At 42.4% G+C, this 19,471-nt stretch overlaps 1 protein-coding gene across 1 annotated transcript in view; it reads left to right on the top strand.

The window, feature by feature from the left end:
- Nucleotides 1-545: 545 nt before the first annotated feature.
- LOC138369807 (facilitated trehalose transporter Tret1-like) overlaps nucleotides 546-19,471 on the top strand; it is a 20,059-nt gene continuing 1,133 nt past the window's right edge. Inside the window, exons 1-7 of the mRNA XM_069333544.1 lie at nucleotides 546-707; nucleotides 6,979-7,046; nucleotides 8,261-8,411; nucleotides 9,996-10,158; nucleotides 11,578-12,279; nucleotides 13,758-13,875; nucleotides 18,570-19,471. The exon at nucleotides 18,570-19,471 is cut by the window's right edge and continues 1,133 nt beyond it. Of these exons, the coding sequence (XP_069189645.1) occupies nucleotides 668-707; nucleotides 6,979-7,046; nucleotides 8,261-8,411; nucleotides 9,996-10,158; nucleotides 11,578-12,279; nucleotides 13,758-13,875; nucleotides 18,570-18,752 (1,425 nt within the window). The 5' untranslated portion in view covers nucleotides 546-667 and the 3' untranslated portion in view covers nucleotides 18,753-19,471. The remainder of the gene's footprint in view (nucleotides 708-6,978; nucleotides 7,047-8,260; nucleotides 8,412-9,995; nucleotides 10,159-11,577; nucleotides 12,280-13,757; nucleotides 13,876-18,569) is intronic.

The raw sequence follows: 19,471 nt of genomic DNA, 5'->3' as shown, positions 1-19,471 counted from the left end.
AAGCTTACTCAAGTCTGTCTTGGAAGAGTATACACTCGTGGTGGGTGAACCTTGATCTCCCAAACATGCCGCCATGTTAGGCACTTTTATTATTATTAACACATTTAGGTACATGTGTATTTGTGCAGCTGTCCTAGACTACATGAAGGGGAAAACAGTGTGTCAAAAAGCTAGCTATGTGATGCTAAAAAATCCCCATCGCACAGGATGGTTAGTTGTACAGAGGCATGTGATAAGTAGTCTGCACTGGCAGACTCTGGGTGCATTATGAGGATAACATAAACACGAGAGTGAATAAATTAATTTCAAAGCTCCAAGTACCTCATACCAACGGGTTTGAAAGGTCTGGGCATTCGGTGATGTAGTGTGGGAGATCATGCCGCAGTTCCTGCTCACAGAGTTTGCACCTGGAGTGCTCAAGATTGGAAGATCCGTCACCTGTAGCCGCCTGCCACAGGTAACGGTAACCCAACCTGATCCTGGCAACCACTAGGCACAAAAAAAAATAATCCTGGTATAGTCTTCCGTTTTCTTTGTAACGAGCGTATGAACCAGTCGCCTCCCAGCCACGGAGAAGGGAGGGTGTTGCTCTGGTGAGCTTGCTACACTTGAAGTGCTCAGATACTCTTGAGATTGTTAGACAGAAGCTTGCTTGGCACTTTGGAGGATGTCAGAGGAAACAGAAAGTATAGCCTTGAACCATGTAGGTAAGTTGCTACATTTTAATTAATTCTGCACCTGAATACCTATTCTGTAGGGCAGTTATGAAGGGTTACGTATGGTGGACTCTCGGAGTCGGACTATTTTGTCGAGTCATGCTTCAGCTCCTGGATCTCCATTTTAACTGTCGGCCTTCAAGTGCAATAACACCTCTTGAATCCATTATGCCTTGTCATTTCTGCCATTAAGTCTGGATGGAAATAGCATCGACTATTAACTGTGTTTTTATTTACGGCTTCGACGCATCTTTTAGTTCACTTGTTAAACAACCCATGCTCATCCTGTGGGTGGTAGTGAAGGAGGATACACATGCACATAATGCAACCAGGAACTCGACCCCCAAATTCTCATCGACTTAAGAATGGTCCAGAACGGACCGAAATGTCGTCGTCCCTTCACTTGCTAGTGTGTGGTCTGGTCAACATATTTCAGCCACGTTATTGTGACTTATCGTCCCCCAAACTTATTTTGTTAAGATAGTCTTGACAAGCTAGTTATACAGCTTAATGTATATATCAACAATGGATTTAAGAATTGGAGTCTCCAAGCATAATGATTGATTAACTGTAAGCAACATTGTAGTGAGCTAGCTACACAGTTTGATTCGCTTATCAGTCAAGGACGAATGGGCTGGATAGACCTAAGGCAAGATCTGGGGATCTTGGGTGCCCGCAATAATTAAGTGTAAAAATAAAATGAACGCTCAAAAATTCATCATAGTGTTCTTTGACAAAGAAAAGTACAAATAAATACAAAATAAGATTAAAAATGTAAATTTGCTACATTTTTAGGGTACAGATTTCTGAATTATTACCCGTCATGTTTGCGCATACGCTCTGACTTAATGTGCTTTCAACTTGTCTTTCATTATTCGTCTTCATGGTACGAGCAGTTAATGTGAATCATCCTCTGGTGGTGACTGCACGAGTGACAGTGTTGACAGACGCGTCATAATGGCACGTTAATGTTTACTTGGCAACGTTTGGAAGTCATTTTGTTTTCAGATGGTACAAGGTCGAGGCGACTAAACCCCTCATGTTTTAAGACCTGATGCCCTTGGCGGCGAGGACTCCATGTTGTTCATAGCGTCACCTGATCATTTGCTTCTTCTTATTATTGATGGTGGGTGCAGTTTGCATGAAGGGTTTAATTGCACGCGGATAAATGTTGGGAGACGCGACAATGACAAGGTTTCGTATTTGTTGTGCTGTAGATAGAGGAGCGGCGACTAGAGAGGCTCTTTGTTTTTTGATTCGGCTATTCGGAACAAAATGTTCAAAGTAGCACGGGCTATGGTGAGCCCGTAGTGGACTTGCCTGCCACAGGAGCGGGGCAGTAACTTAGACTGTGTAAAAAGAAGAGGCGCGTGTTAGAGATAATATATTGCTGCACGGTGTGGCGGGATGTAGTTTATGACGTCAGCTGAAACTTAGTGCTCTGACGAGGCAGTTATCTGTGTTTGGCTGTTGGTGGCGTCAGGTATCAATGTGACACGGGTCAAATGTGGCCCAATTTGTTGGTCGACTGGAGATATTTGCCTCCAGTCCGACCCAAATCGTACCCCTCCAAACGCTCAACCCATAAGCAAAACACATAGTCTGTAATTAAAACCCAGAGCGTGTTCCGAACCCTCCTGGACCCCCGAGGAAACGATAAAAACAAAAATCGCAACACATGCACACGCAACCCGGGCCCGCAAAAAAGTCACAAGCATCTTCCGCAACCAGTCCACCAAACCCTGAACCCTACTACAATCATAAAAGGCATGCAACTGCTATTCACTCTCCCCACAATGTTCACACTCGTCCTAAGCAACCAAACCGAACATGAATAGCCGCACATTCGTCGGTAACGTCTCATGTAACACACGAAACATAAGCTACCGTTGCTGCGGCACGAGACACGGCCCACGCAAAGCCAACCAAATCTACCCCCCCCCCCCCAGTGAAAACACGTGTACAACCCCTCCACCTCATGACACCTCCCTCCCCGCCCCTCCCCGACAAAAAAGCGTCCCTATACACCTCCCGACATGAACCTCGGAAACCGACAGAGGCTGAAGAATCATAACGGGCCCAGGAGTAAACCGGGAGGGAAGGAGGGGTTAGAAAAGGCCACCTCCCGACAATCATCGAACTCGACCAGCTTGCTAAACCGCATAGAATAAAAATATAAAACCAACGAGTTCAACCCCCCCCCCCCTTAACCCCAACCCCCAGAACAACGCCAACGATTTGATGTACACATCCGGAATGCTGACCCCGCCCTCCTCCACCCAGAAACATAGTGAAGAACGAGGAACCAATTGATAGCGCCTGCACCACACATGCCTATAAACGACACTCCAAAGTGCGGGCCCGCTGCCTATCTGATGGAAAACACTGAGCCATAAGCCAAACCCTCGACAAAACCTTACAAGAAACAATAACCACCCGCTAATAATTCATCAGACGGCGCTTGAAAAGCAATCCCATCGTTACCCCCACCGCCCGCAAAACCGCATCCCAATTCCACGCCAACGATTGCTCATACAAGCAAAGCAAAGTGACCCCTAGAACCCGAACCAGCGTAACTACAGGAAACCAAGACCTCTCCGACACCAGCCCGTCCTCCAAACAAAGATCCAAAAATGATTCCATGCACCCGCCAAACCCCCTGTTTATGAATGAAAAGCGGTTTACACACGACTCACAACTGCTGACGTTCGAACATATCCGGAACAAGTGCTTCACTAACGAATTTTTTTCGAACCACAACGCAGTAAATGCTTCACCCACGTACTACAAATACAAATAATCGCCAACAGAACCTAAACACCTAACCTAACCTAACCTATGCCTATTTATACACAATATGCCAATATATTATAATATTAATTTATACTTGAGAAAATTCCCGTTTTGAATGAACAGCATGTTAAAATATATGAATGCGTCTGTGGGGTTGACCGCTGAATGTAATGGACTTGAGTCGAGGATGGGTTGCCGACACGGAACGAGAAGCCCAATACCCCAACCCCATGATATACGACTTGTCATGATGGACAACAGCCCCCCGTGTCCAATTCTAACCACCGCACCACAGTCTGCACACCCAACCACGGAACCCTCTGAAGCCACGAAGAAGACTGTCATCTGCATAACCACGCACCTTCAAAACTAGACCATTCGGCAACCGTGGAGAGACAATAGAACTACGAGCCCTCACCACACGAACAAAGGGCTCCTGTAAATACATGTAAATGAGCATCGACACGGGGCACCCTTGCCGTACCGACTGGCGAAGAGCAAAGGGAGCACAAAAAAAAATTAACACAAACCCAACTACAACATCCCCCATACATCATGCGAATCCAACCCACAAATAGGGGAGGGAAGCCAAGCCGCTCAAAGCCCTGCAACACAAAGGCAATCAACGCGCAATCAAAAATCTTAGACCAGTCCAAACTAATCATCGCCGCAGGTAGATTGAACTCAGACACACACATAAAAGCACGTCCCGAAAAAGAGCATTACACTGAACTAACAACCTACCAGGAACCCCACAAAACTGCTCCACAGAAACCGAGGACCCAACCTCCGACCTAAAAGGCTCAGCTAACGACTTCGAGATGATCTTATAATCTACATTTAACATTGTAATCGGCATCCAATTCGAGAAGAAACTTGCACTATCCTATCATACTGCGAACTAGAGAGCAACATTCTGGCTAAGCAACACTGAACGATATCAATAAAGTCAGAACCAAGCACATCCCAAAACGAGACATAAAATTCTACCGGGAGACCATCCGACCCAGGAACACTCGGTACGAAATGAGCGAACGAACCCCCCAAAGCTCCTACAGACTCCCACACAAGCTCAAGACAATCTACTTCCGACAAACCAGGGGTGCAGTGACAGAGAAAAGAATCCACCAACACCACATCCTCCTCGACTGGCCCATACAACTGCTAATGAGACATCACTCTAGTCCCTCTCGCTCGTCACGTTACCTCGGGTCACTCTGTCATTGGCATATTCATGTCACTTTCAACCATTGATGTCAGTCCTTCATCCGGGGCACCTGGAACCTTGCATCTACGGGCACCAAAATCTTGTCCCCAGGCGACGACACCAGCCACCGTCATTTTGAAAAATCAACCTGCCTGGCTACAACTCCACCACAATCCTCATTTCACTTGAATTAGAAAATTCTAAATTTATGGATCGTACATCCTCTCAAGTACAATCAAAACAAACCTTGCGTCATCTTATATAATTAAAACTGGATGAATAGGGCTCTTGGCAAGTGGCAGAGATGTGTTGCGTGCATGGCGTATTGCATTGAAAATAGCTACTTTTATAATTGCATTTCAGTGCATTGAAAATAGATGCCTTGCAATATATTTATCACCAGAGGAAGAAGCTATTTGGTAAGGAGTTCTTAAAGAATCCCACTGATCTAAAAGCTGCTCCACACTATTGCTCCTTGCCAACTATCGTGACTAAGGTACGAAATGTAAGTAATATTTCTCATCCTTTATTGGTGTGTCTTTATCATTTATCTAGATAACTTTCTCCCTTAATGCAGGTCTGTGGAACCAGCTGTAGCTTTATCTTATCATGGAGTCGATGTTCGGAGACAATTCGTCAGATGCATGAGAACAGACCAAATGCAATAAATTATTGTGCTCTTGATAAGAAACAAATTAAGGATATTCTTCTTCACCAAAGTGTAAAGTGAGTGACGTGGTCGACACATTTGATTAGCCCCTTCCGTGCAAATTGCAAAATACGTCTTCAAGTTTTCTGTTTTGTGTGGATAAATATATCTTATTAATATCCCCCGTATACCCTTTCATCCGCCTGTTCACTTCAGTCATGTCTCCACTAACTCTCCATCTTTCAAGAGAATGAAAATTAAACTTTCTCACGTATATATCTCTTCACGTGGAAGGTTTCTAATTCCGGGGATTAACTTTGTCGTCCTTTGCTGACGGTGTTCAAATGAATTTGTCCATCCTACAGTATGGCGACCAACATGGAGCTGCCTAATCTAATGGGAGCGAAACAAAGAGCAAGATACAAATAACTTTGTTTTATTGTTAATGCTTTTAAAGGTAAATCCCGGAATTCTATTCACCTTGTTCCAAGCATCTATGCATTGATTCGTTGGCTTTAAATACCTACAGATCAGTTTTCTGAGGTTTCCACAATTCTTATGAGGCATCAGGTGAAAGGAAACGTGCTCAACAGTTTTTATATACCAACAATTGTATATCCACACACCCGGGTGAGGAGGAGCTGTATACCCACACACGGGTGGGTATACGCAGCTGTATACCCACACACGGGTGGGTATACGCAGCTGTATACCCACACACGGGTGGGTATACGCAGCTGTATACCCACACACGGGTGGGTATACGCAGCTGTATACCCACACACGGGTGGGTATACGCAGCTGTATACCCACACACGGGTGGGTATACGCAGCTGTATACCCACACACGGGTGGGTATACGCAGCTGTATACCCACACACGGGTGGATATACGCAGCTGTATACCCACACACGGGTGGGTATACGCAGCTGTATACCCACACACGGGTGGGTATACGCAGCTGTATACCCACACACGGGTGGGTATACGCAGCTGTATACCCACACACGGGTGGGTATACACAGGAGTTGCTTTGTATAAACCGATAGATCTTTTTGCAGTTTCCTTTACTCTTATGTCCTCATATCTTGTCTGCATAAATGGGTCGAGTAACAGGACGACCTAGCCAGTCCCTTCACTGGGAGATGGGAACTTTGCCCTTCCGGGTGGGCAAAGTTCAGAAGACTAATTTGAATGTTTCATAACCAAAAAGTTATTTCAGATTTTTCAATATAACAAGTTAGAGTAGAGGACCGCGTAGAAGGATGGTGTTGAAGAGAGCGGCGAGGGAGCAGGTGGTTCGAGGCTCCCTGGACCTGACACCTGATCACAGCTACCTGAGAGGGATCGTGGACCGCCTCAGTTATACGACCCGTGTGCGGAGAGGGGTCGTGACAAAGGCACCAGGAGAGAGTTGCCTTTATTAACTCATGTTGGTACATAGGCATTTGTGCGGCCTGCCTTAACTTATGTTAAGTGACTCCCCTTCCCATGTAAGGACACCAGAATTCAGGAAACTGTAGACCTGTTGGCCCAAGACCTGGGTAAATACTGGTTTGGTAACAGGGTAATAAATGTACCATTCTTAAGTTATTATTTTACCCCACCACCAGAGGCTGAGCAGCTTCCAGGCGCCAGAAAGGAATCAAAGAGGGAAAGACGGATTCGCCTCATCCGACAGGTAATTTGACTTTTGTTTTTAAGCCTTGGCCAGAGGACTTTGTGTCTTCAATATAATGTTTTGATTATTTGATTTTGGCCTCATAACTTTTGACTCATAGCGAGCCTGCGAGTCACTGTTGGTAATGAATCTTAAGTTAGCACACCCTTCTGATTGAAGACTTCGCTTATATTTTATTGGTCACTGCTTCTTCAACTAAATTCCTCCATATCTACCAACAACTGTATTACTATCAACACCTAACTTCTGTCATACCTACCTTGCGATGACCTATCACGAAGTATTGCTATATCTACTACAACTGTTGCCATTTCTTCACCAAACTGTTACTAATTACTCTAAGGCAGTATGTGCTCTCTGCTGCCATATCTCTACACTCGAATGTACCTATTACATGCAGGCGATGAGTCACAACGTGGCTAAAGTATGTTGACCAGACCACACACTAGAAGGTGAAGGGACGACGACGTTTCGGTCCGTCCTGGACCATTCTCAAGTCGATTGTGATGAAGTAGAGACAGGCAATAAATAGGCAAGAGAGAGCCGAGGAGGAAAGTAAGGTGTAGGGGATAGTAGTAATAATGAGAACTGCAGAGGGCCTATTGGCCCATACGAGGCAGCTCCTATTATAACCACCGAATGAGAAGGAGATAGTAATAGGAATAAGAAGAGGATAGCAAGGGAGCGTAGGAGAAAACAGGCCATCATGCCTTCTATCACGGCTACTGGTGTGATACCGCAGCTACTGGCCTGACAGTGGCCAGAGGTCTGACAGCTGAGTGGACAGGGTTTCGGATTCGTAGTCCTGAGGTTCCGGGTTCGATCCCTGGTGGAGACGGAAACAAATGGACAGTTTCTTTCACCCTGATGCGCCTGTTCACCTAGCAGTAAATAGGTACTTAGGAGTAATAGGTAAATGCTACCTATTTACCGCTACCTAGCAGTAAATAGGTAGCTGCCCGTCGACAGCTGCTACGGACTGCTTCCTGGGGATGTGTAACAAAAAGGCCTGGTCGAGGACCGGGCCGCGGGGACGCTAAGCCCCCGAAATCATCTCGAGATAACCTCAAGAAGATAACTGTAGCCTGCAGTTTCTCACATATTTTACTCCAGTGTTATATTGTATAATCTTCCAGGCTTGGTGCCTTTAGATGAATATTTCTTCAGCAGCTGACCCTCTGCCTCTCATTCTCCATCTTGTCCTTTGGTCACAGACTGGTCTGGTGATCATGGCATCAATGGGACACTTTTCCGTGGGTGCCACATTAACCTGGCCTTCACCGGCACTCTCCGACCTGGCCAGAGACAACACCACACTGGTTGGCACTGAAATGGTCCTAACCACTTCTCAAATGGACATGACAGGTGAGGATACTGTGTGGTTATACTTGCCTGTTCTTAACTCTCTGCTAACACACTAGTGAACTCATAGAGAACCGGAAGTCGGCGGCTTGTCAAAGTTCCCCCATTTGCCCTGATGGCCTCATCTTCATAAGAGCATAGCTGCCCTCGAGAACGTTCAAGACCAGGCAACAAAAATAATTCCAGAACTAAGTCAACTCTCACACCAGGAACGGTTGAGGGCCTCTGGGTTAACAACACTGCCCACCAAGCATGACACGGCCGGTCTAATCGAAACTTTTAAAATACTGAACAACTTGTAGGATGTTGATCCCGGACAATTTCTTCAAAAGGTCAGATGTGACACAAACAAGAGTAACGGTTTCAAGCTCGAGAAGCCATGATGTAAGACTGAGAACGGGAGATAGTTTTTCACCCACTGGGTTATAAACCCATGGAACCGCCTACCCGCCGGAGGGAAAGGAGGGCATTATCAGGGGAATGCCTAGCAGCCGGAGCCGTAAATGCCAAAACTCTCTTTTTCAATTTTAATGCCCACCTGGAAAAACTCATCAGGACAAATGAGTTTGTCCCAGGGATTGGGGAGGGAAAATTTGACAAGCCGCCAGCTTCCTATCCTCGTCGAGGCCATTAATGTGTTAGTGACCCTCAGGAATATTCAGGTAAATAGTGGGGACAGGTTTTACACATACTAATGAAACCACTATTATACAAGGCATTTTGTGCAAAACTTAAAATGATTTAGACAAAATTTAAATGTGTGGGGGCAAACACTTCACAGTAAAAGAGAAGTAAGCTAACAAAAAATGAGTTCAAGGAAAAGTTGTAACACGAGGTAAATGTCACCGCTAACAATCACTTTATTTAAATGCAGATTAATTAACCCTAAGCTAGAGACATGCTGCTCTTAGAGGCAAGGTAATGGAATAAAAATTGTACAGGAAACTCTGAGAAATACCTTTATACTGCTTTTCAGCCGGTGTTGTGCCCCCCCCCCTGGTTGATCACTCTTACCCCCCTCTCAAGCTCTCCCAAGATCACACTAACTATACGTTTGTCTCGTATCCTTCAAGGTGGAGTCTTAGGTAGGCGATGAGTCACAATAACGTGGCTAAAGTATGTTGACCAGACCACACACTGAAGGTGGAGTCTTGGCTCCACCTCTCTCCTGGGCCTACATCCAATCAGCTCAATCAGCTGAAACAAGGCCTAGGGTCCTGGCCCTCTTGTATGTTTATGGGTCCTGGACCATTTGAAAATAGTACTGTTTCTTAGATGCTCACTTAATGCCGCTGTTCACCTAGCAGTAAAGTAGATACTCAGGAGTTGGTCAGCTTGTTGCGGGGATTGCATCCTGGGCGAGGTCAGTAATTCGGCCTTTTAGGAGAGGGGGGGGTAACCATGATACAAGCTTAATGTGTACAAATACACTAACTGCCTGTCCCCCTACACATATCATTATTATATTATATTATCTAGAGATTTGCCGTGGATTAAGTATGCATGTGCTAATTTTATTTTGGGTGTTAATTGCACACCCATTGAATATGTTGCAACAACTCTGTACAGCCTTAGCTACTGCAACAGGAAGCTTGGTATCGCTGGGGTCGCTGCTGGGGGCGTGGGGGTGTGGCTGGGTGGTGTCGGAGCTGGGGAGGCTGAGAGCCATGCAGTGGGTGGTGGTTCCCTACCTCCTAGGCTGGCTGGCCAATGCCCTCGCTCCCAACCCTTCCCTTCTTCTTACAGCAAGGTAATGTGCTTATGATTAAACTACTAGAGGTAATGTTCATATAAATGTGAAGTAATCAAGTTCAATTAAAATGTCATTTCTAACCTTTCCTACTTGAGCAGCAAATAAGCAAATAGAGGTTTGACGGCTGAGTGTACAGCGCTCGGGATTCATAGTCCTAAGGTTCCGGGTTCAATCCCCGGCGGAGGCGGAAACAAATGGGCGGAGTTTCTTTCACCCTGATGCCCCTGTTCACCTAGCAACAAATAGGTACCTGGGAGTTAGACAGCTGCTACGGGCTACTTCTTGGGGATGTGTAACAAAAAGGAGGCCTGGTCGAGGACCGGGCCGCGGGGACGCTAAGCCCCGAAATCATCTCAAGATAACCCCATCAGTTGTCCCTCAAGCACAAACTCTTCTTGCAACACATCTACTGTCTCAAGCTTTGTTCTGACCTGTGTTTTGGCATTCCAAAATACTTTAAGCATGTCACATTTATCACTGCCAATTATTTCTAGGTGAAAATACATTCCTTATTAATGATATACGTGGAAATATAAAAACTTTAATGTTTTAATAATACCTTAATTCTGTTAATCCTATGTAGCGAACACACAGTAAAACTCAACAATGTACTCACAATACATAACAAGTGTGATGAGCAATGGTGAGCGTAGCTCTCATCCTGTAACTACACTTAGCTAATTACACGTAGGTAATCACACACACACACTAACTCACACTCACTTATATATATAGTGTGTGTGTGAGAGCGGGAGAGAGAATGAGTGTGAGAAAGACCTGGGGTTTGATATCATGCCAGACGTGTCCCCTGAAGCGCACAAGGAGAGATTATGTGAACTAAACCTCACATGATCACCGCATATAAGATTCTCAGAGGAATTGATAGGATAGACAGACAATTTAACACAAGGGGCACAATCACAAGGGGGCACAGGTGGAAACTGAGTACCCAGATGAGCCATAAAGATAACAAATGAAATGTATTAGGAAGTGATGTGGTGGAGGCAGACTCCATACTCGGTTTCAAGTATGCTATATGATAAATTCCAATAGGCTCAGGAACCTGTTGACCAGTTGATTGACAGTTGAGAGGCAGGACTAAAGAGCCAAAACTAAACCCTTGCAAGTACAACTAGGCGAGTACATACGTCTATGGTTAACTAAGTCTGTTTTTTTGTATTGATGGAGCATGTGGACATTATATATTTGTTCTAAACTTGAATTGTGTGACCCGAGATAAAAATGGAAGTGTGTTATGTGAAAAACTTACTATATAAACGTTTGATGTATAAGGTTCAACTATTCTTACCTATAATTCCACCAAGATTCACTATGCTAGTCAACTTCTCTTTCTTATGCTTTCCATACAAAAAAAAATGTTTCCATTGAATTACTGACGTATTTGTCCCACTTCAGGTGTGTGCTGGGCATGGCGTGTGGGGCATCCTCAGTGGCTGGTACACTCTACGTCGTCGAGCTGGCAGACACAAGCGTTCGGGGCACGATGGCTTCTATTCCCACAATTGCAATCGTTTTGGGTGGCCTCTACACTGTGTGGATGGGTTACATCCTTAAGTGGCATCATTTAGCACTAGTTTGTGCCTTGCCTCCTATCATCCTCTTCTTGTGTACTTTCTTTTTACCAGATTCACCATCCTTTTTGGTGGTAAAAGGTTTTAAATCAGAGGCTTCAAGAATCCTGAGGAGTCTTCGAGGTCCATATGCAGACATTGACTCAGAAGTAGCACAACTTGAGACGCATAATCGTGCCACAAGTGGCGGCTGGAGAAAACTCCTGAAGATCCAAGTGGTAAAGCGAGTGGTTGTCATAGTTATGCTATTCTTTTTCCAGCAGTTCTGTGGTAACTACATTTTTATGGTACATACAGCAAGAATTCTGCAAGCATCTGGAGCCCCATGGGATCCAGACATGGCAACAATCATTGTTGGTATTGTCAGAGTCGTGGGGGCAATGATGTCTCTTGCATTAGTTGACCATGTGGGTCGTCGCTACTGTTTGATTACCTCTCATGCCATCAACTCGTCTGCCTTGATGTTACTTGGTATATACGTTCATCTCGCCGAAGCTGCTGAACCCGAGGACAACACTTACAGCAGGTACATTGGCACAGCCCATTGGTTTAATATATTTGACATTACAATGCAGTGTAATGTAAAATATTGTAATGATCACCCCTCTTTATATGGTTGATATAGTTCGCCATTGCCTGCGTACCACCCCACCGAAACGTCGTCGTCCCTTCACCTTCTAGTGTGTGGTCTGGTCAACACTTTCTTTGAATCTTGTCGTCTGTATAATAGCTTCGCTTACTTTCTGGATGTTTTCTAGGTGTAAGTGAATCCCCCTGTTCCCTGTGTCTCTGTAAGGGGAAGGGTCTGGCTCTGGTCTATGTACCAAGATTTGTCTGGTCTAATTTCATGTACCAGGATTTGTCATTGTAATTACCTAGTGTAGTTCAGAATGAGAGCTAAGTGTCGTCTCTTCCCAGTGCTCTTTGTCATATGACACTTTGAAGCTACTGACAGTTTGTCCTCCACTACCTTCTCACTTAACTTGTTTTGACAGTCTACCACTGTTTGCATAAATTAACTTTGCAATGTTTTTCAGTAGCTTTGTTTCCTAAGATAGAACCCGTCTTCTGCACCATACAAACAATTCATATTCCAATTTTGGAATAAAGGTCGTTAACAGCTCTTATTTAATATTTTGCCATCCATGCATTTAAGAGATTCTAAAGTTGGAAAGTGTAGCATTTCGCTCCTCGCATGTGTTCTTTGTGGGTGACAGCGGGTGACAAACTGTCGCTCGGGGGACACTTTTCTGTCTAGAACCACCCCTTGATCTCTATTAGATTTCTTTAAGGCTTTTTCACATAATTTGTAGGTTGAGTGGGGCCTATTTTCTCCTATTCCACATTTCATAACATGGCATTTATCCATTTGTCAAGTGTTACTCCATGCACTTGGTATTGTACAGGTCTTCTTGAAGAGCATAACAATTGTGGAGGTTTCTTATCTTCCCTACTAGCAACATGTTTTATAAGTTTGTATACTTTCTGGTAGCTCGTTTATATAGACTTGTATAGTCTTTTAATCTTTCACATCCCACTGTGATTAAAATACAACACTAGCTATTCATCATTTTTAGTATATGCACAGAATTTTGCTGGGTTCAAAGACAAACCTCTGATGACCTCACTATGCTATCACAAAAGAGGTCATTTATGTTTGTTCCGATACCAAAAGGGAGTTCTTTATTCTGATATTTACCCTGTCAGTTATAGTACAATTCAAAAACTTTGAGTTAATCATAAATCACAAATTATGTACTATTAATATGACTTGTTACCATGGCCTTCCTTTAACCTCCAAAATAAAGTGTGAAATGTCCCTGGCTAGGTTATGTATTGATCAAACATGATTACACCCACTTACTATTTGAGATAATCTAGTTGCCAGCCAATTTTATAAAGTACTGTAAATATGTTAATTTCATTAAATTAAGAGAAAGCATGCATGGTATTATTTGTGTGTGAATCTGAGGATTTTATATTACAGTACATTGCGAATTTCAGGCTGAACTGGATACCTCTGACATGTGTACTGGTGGTAATGTTTGCCATCAATTTTGGCGCTCACCCTGTCCCCTTCACCCTCGCTGCAGAGTACTTTCCTACAAACATCCGTGGCCAGGTAAATGTGATTTGTGTGTAAAAGCTTTTTTTCTGTGGGGAGCCCCTATGGCTCCCTAGAGCTATCAGGCTAATATGTGATGCATTAGACTGGGTCATTAGTCTATGGAGTTCAGCCTACCAGGGACCACGAGCCAGAACCTGGCCCCTTCGGAGAATTGCAGGGAGGAATGACCCTGGAAAACACCCTTGTGGTTGGGGTTTTTCCTTATCTGCCATTGACTGGGATTGGCACCCAGGAAGGTAGCATAACAAAACAAACCCCACATGGTAAGAAAATTAAAATTAAAAACCAAAAAGAGAGGCAGAACTCCATCTAATCCCAAGGAAACAAGCAAAAGTCGCTCTCCACCACCACGCTGCTTGTCTGCGCAGCCCTCACCTCCCCGTGCCAGCTACCTGGCACTCCAGTTCGGGAGTTAAACATCAAACAATATGTCTGCCAATCAGAGGGAAGGGAGGGTTGCCAGCGAGCCTCCGAGGCTCACCCAGAAAATAGCGTTTCATTACATTCAATGTTGATTTTCTGTGTGGGGAGCCCCAACGGCTTCCTGGAGCTATATACCTAAAGATAAGGAAAAAAGGGACTTACCTGGGAGGCGGCCGCCACATACTCAATGCGAAGTCGAGGAGTATATTTGAAGAATATTGAATATTTTATATCTTCTGTAAATATATGAATTGCATATATAATATCTTCAATATTTGAAAATATTGAAGACATTTACATACCCGGTTGGAAGTACACGTAGCAATAAATTATTCCAGTGATATATTAACTTTGGCTGAATTTCTTGCTCGCACCTCACTACCTTGGCCAATATAGACTGATAACACCCAATTTCTTTTAAATGTCAACCTATATTTTGCTATTATTGAATATTGTACGGTTAATATTGTAGTTTGGTCATCACAGCTTCAGCTACGTTATTGTGACTCGTCTACTGCTTATATGAACTTTTTGCTAATGATGCTAAGCTACTTGGGAAGATGGAAATAGATTGTCATGCCCTTCAAATTGACCTTGATAATATAATTGTTAATCACTTGGTGCACCGTGTGGTAAATTGAATTCAATGTGAATATATGCCATGTTATGGAATGTAGAATAGGAGAAAATAGATTCTACACAACCTACAAATTGTATGAAAAGGACTTTAAAAACTCTCACAAAGAAAGAGCTCTAGGGGTGGTTTTGGATAGTAGACTGTCACCTGAAGATCACATAAAGGACAATGTGCGAGGAGCACAAGCTGCGCTTTCCATCTTTTCAAACCTCAACCCACATACACTAAATAATGTTGTGAATAATGAATTAAAAAAAGTCCACTTATGGATGTCAACGAACAAACTAACATTAAACATCGAAAAGACTTACTACATCTTATTTGGAAGCAAATCATCAAATGCAATTCAGCTACAGATAGACAACATTAACATCAGTAATAAAGATGATGGCAAGTTTCTTGGCCTATTCCTAGACAAGAGACTCAACTTCAGCACCCACATTCAACACATAACTAAGAAAGTCTCTAAGACAGTTGGTATACTCTCCAAAATCAGATATTATGTTCCTAACTCTGCTCTCCTCTCACTATATTATGCACTAATTTACCCCTATCTTAATTATGGCATCTGTGCATGGGGGTCTACCACTGCAAACCACCTTAAGCCCATCATCACACAGCAAAAATCTGCTATCAGAATGATAACTAACTCAGCTTTCAGACAACACTCAGCTCCCTTGTTTAAATCCCTAAACTTGCTAAATATTAACTCCCTCCACACATTCTCTTGTGTCAACTACATTTACAAAACCCTGTTCTTAAATGCAAACCATGCTCTGAAACTCTCCCTGGACAGATGTAATAGGACCCATTATCACCACACCAGAAATAAATATCTCTTTGATATCCCCAGGGTCAAACTTAATCTGTGTAAACACTCTATGCAAATTAAGGGACCTAGTTTATGGAACTCACTCCCTAGTGAATTGAAAAACTGTAAAACTTTTGCCTTATTTAAAAGCAAAACCAAAAAGTACCTAACTTCATCTTCTTAGTTTCCTACACTGAGCTTTAAATTTGCTCTGTACCTAGTGTTACCCAATCTCCTAATTTTTATGTAATTTCAAACAACCTTATCATTGTGTTCATTGCTGTCTTCTTTTATGTGCTAGCCATATGCTGTATTGTGACTACCAATTTTTGTCAACTACCATTCAAGCTGTCATTGCAACCAATCTTATATTGTTTCTGCTGTATTATGCCTACCAATTTTTTTGTCAACTACCATTCAAGCTGTCATTGCAATCAATCTTAGCTACCTATGTGCTTTAATATACTGTACCTACAATTTTCTCTCATCTTTTTTTCATTTCATGTAATCTGTTATCATTTTTTGTCTATAATTTTGCAAGTATTTACCTCCTTAAAATTTTCTTAGATTAAGGACCTGCCCGAAACGCTGCGCGTGCTAGTGGCTTTACAAGACTGTAATTACCATATTTGTATCCTCACATTCCTTATGTACATTCTTGTATATGCATAAATAAATAAATAAATAAATAAATAAATAAATAAATAAATAAATAAATAAATAAATAAATCTTCAGAATCACTTTTAATTACATGGATGGTGAAATATTAAAGGAACTGTTCATGACTTGAGAGACCAAAATTGTAATATGCAGCTGTTGTATGGTGCTCATATCTCAAGAAGCATATCGACAAACTGGAAAAGGTGCAAAGGCATGCAATAAAATTGCTTCTAGAATTGAAAGACAAGAGCTATGAGGAGAGGTTGGAGACATTAAATATGTTAAAACTGGAAGACAGGAGAAAGTGGTGATATGACAGCTCAGCCTCTTGTTTTGGTAGTACAGTAATGTCTTTATAGTAACGATGAGGACCATAGTATATATGCCAACTCCGTGGCATATATGTCGCAGTCTCTGTGGTGTAGTGGTAAGACACTCGCCTGGCGTTCCGCGAGCGCTATGTCATGGGTTCGTATCCTGGCCGGGGAGGATTTACTGGGCGCAATTCCTTAACTGTCGCCTCTGTTTAACGCAACAGTAAAATGTGTACTTGGATGAAAAAACGATTCTTCGCGGCAGGGGATCGTATTCCAGGGACTGTAGGATTAAGGACTTGCCCGAAACGCTACGCGTACTAGTGGCTGTACAAGAATGTAACAACTCTTGTATATATCTCAAAAAAAAAAAAAAAAAAACGTACAATGCAATTAGAAAGTAGAAATCGGTACTATTGAGTTGAACAAACTGGAAACTATTTTCTACGTATGTTGCAAAGACAAATTAAACTAACCTAACCTTCCTAGGCCCTAATACACAATATCCGAGGCCTAATAAAGTACATGTGTGTGCTATACTAGGCCTAGGAATATTTAAGTTTGTTTTTAGCTTCATTTTTTCCAACTATAAAGTGAATAGTGCAAAGTTCTACTATCTAATTACTTAGTATGTCAGTCTTTGTACTATGGTGCACATATTTACAAAACTACAATCCAAACAGGAGAATGGGTTGGATATGATCACTGTGTACAAAATAACAATGGAAATTGACAAAATTGAAAACAAAATTCTTGAAACCTGAAACTTCAAGAACAAGAGATCATAGATTTGAGCTTATTAAACAAAGTTGCTGAAAGAACATTAGAAAGCTCACTTTTTGCAAATAGAGTGGTAGACAGTTTGAACAAGTTATACGAGGTGCTGAGGCCAAAATTGTCAGTACTGTAGTTTCAAAGCTCTATATGATATAGAGTGCTGGGAAGACAGGACACTACAAGCATTGCTCTCATCCTATAACTACACTTTGGTAATTACACTTATGTAATTACATGATACCTCGGCACTAGAACAGATCCGAACTCGAACAATTTGCCACACAAACACTTTATTAGAGAAAAAATGCTTGATAGTCGACCATTTGCTCTGCACTAGACTGTACGAATGTTTGTCGCAACACACGGCAGCTGAGGAATTGTCTTCAGAGGAGGAGAAAAGAAAGGAGTAGCAAACTCCCTTAACAGTGGCAAACTGTTTTAAACCCGGTGAATGACAGTGCTGTGTCTCACTTTAGAACGGTTTTAAAATGCAGGTAAAAATAAATATCATTGGACAGGGTATTTCCCTGCCAACCAGTAATATCTCTCCTCCTCTTCCTTCAACATATGCCAATAACTCTCCTAAGTACAAGTAAAGTGAGAATAAATTTGCATTTATTTCATCTACAGTGTTTAGGTATTCTGTATGATTTATGCATGCTAGGCTTGTAAATTTGTTAAATTCAAGTACTGGATAATATTGCTTTTATAAGTGTATACTTTGGGATCTGGAATAGATTAATCCAACTTACATTATTCCTTTTGTGAAAAATTATTCTGTACTCAAATAGTGGCACTCAAACAGCCTTCTGGAACAAATTAAGTTCAAGTACCGAGGTATCACCGAACAGTATATACTGTATGTGTATGTATGTACAAATGAAAAAATGACCATTAGGAAAGATATTTTATACAGTACATGAAAGCTCTCAAATTTTTCATTTCTTTCCTTGTGATTACTTATGCATAATTGAATCTAATATTTCGGTGAATATTCTTGTACTGTATATGCATAATATGATAAAATATATAATATTTATGCACACATAATTTGCAATTTGGCAGGCATCTTCCTTTTGCTACTCCTTTGGAACTGTCATCGCCTTTTTGGCTCTGCAGCTCTACAGCCCCATGCAAGAAACTCTCACGCAGGCTGGACTCTACTGGTTCTACAGCATTGTCAGCTTCCTGGGAGTCCTCTTCACTTGTATATTCGTGGAGGAAACTAGCAGGAGAGCAGTGGGCTGAGGGGTAAAACAAATTTCAAATTGTTAAATAAGTTTTAAAACAATACAGGAAATTACTGTTTAAATGAAACATATCACTAGGTATTACTGCAAATATAACGATGCAGAACGCTAAACATCCACTCATTCCACACATTCTCTTGTGCTGTTTACATGTACAAAACCTTGTTCCTAAATGCTAATCCTGAACTGAAACTTTCTGTCATAGATATAATAGAATCCATAAGCACCACACCAGATATATTTATTTCATATCTCAAGTCAAACCAAATTTGTGTAAACATTCCATGGAAATTAATGTAGTGAAATGCTTCCTCCTGGTAGGTCCCCTTCCGATCAGTGGCTTCCTATTTTTGCATTTTCTCCTCTTAGAGGTGCCAGTTGTAGTTTGACGTGGCACATATCCAATCAGTTGACTCCAAGCTCTCATGGCTGGCACTTGACAGTGAGGGTGTGTAACCAGCATAGGTAACAACCAAACTAATGTATTCATTGTTATCAGGGCTCGTCATGGTTTCCTTGCTGTTATCTGTTTTATTTTGCATAATCTTGGCATTTACTCTTCGTTTGGGTGATCTAGTATTCCTGTGCCTCTTTTAGTGGACTAGATTTTGGCTTCTATGGCAGGTTTTTAAATTACTCTAAGAAGCCTGCTGTGATATAATACATTTAGTTATCCAGGCAACTAGCACCTGGGAGACTCTTGAGGGACCTCCAGAA

This window comes from Procambarus clarkii, chromosome 29, assembly GCF_040958095.1.
Source record: "Procambarus clarkii isolate CNS0578487 chromosome 29, FALCON_Pclarkii_2.0, whole genome shotgun sequence".
Taxonomy (NCBI): Eukaryota; Metazoa; Arthropoda; class Malacostraca; order Decapoda; family Cambaridae; genus Procambarus; species Procambarus clarkii.
Note: the sequence above shows the minus strand (reverse complement) of the source record. Positions and strands in the feature narration are given on the sequence as shown.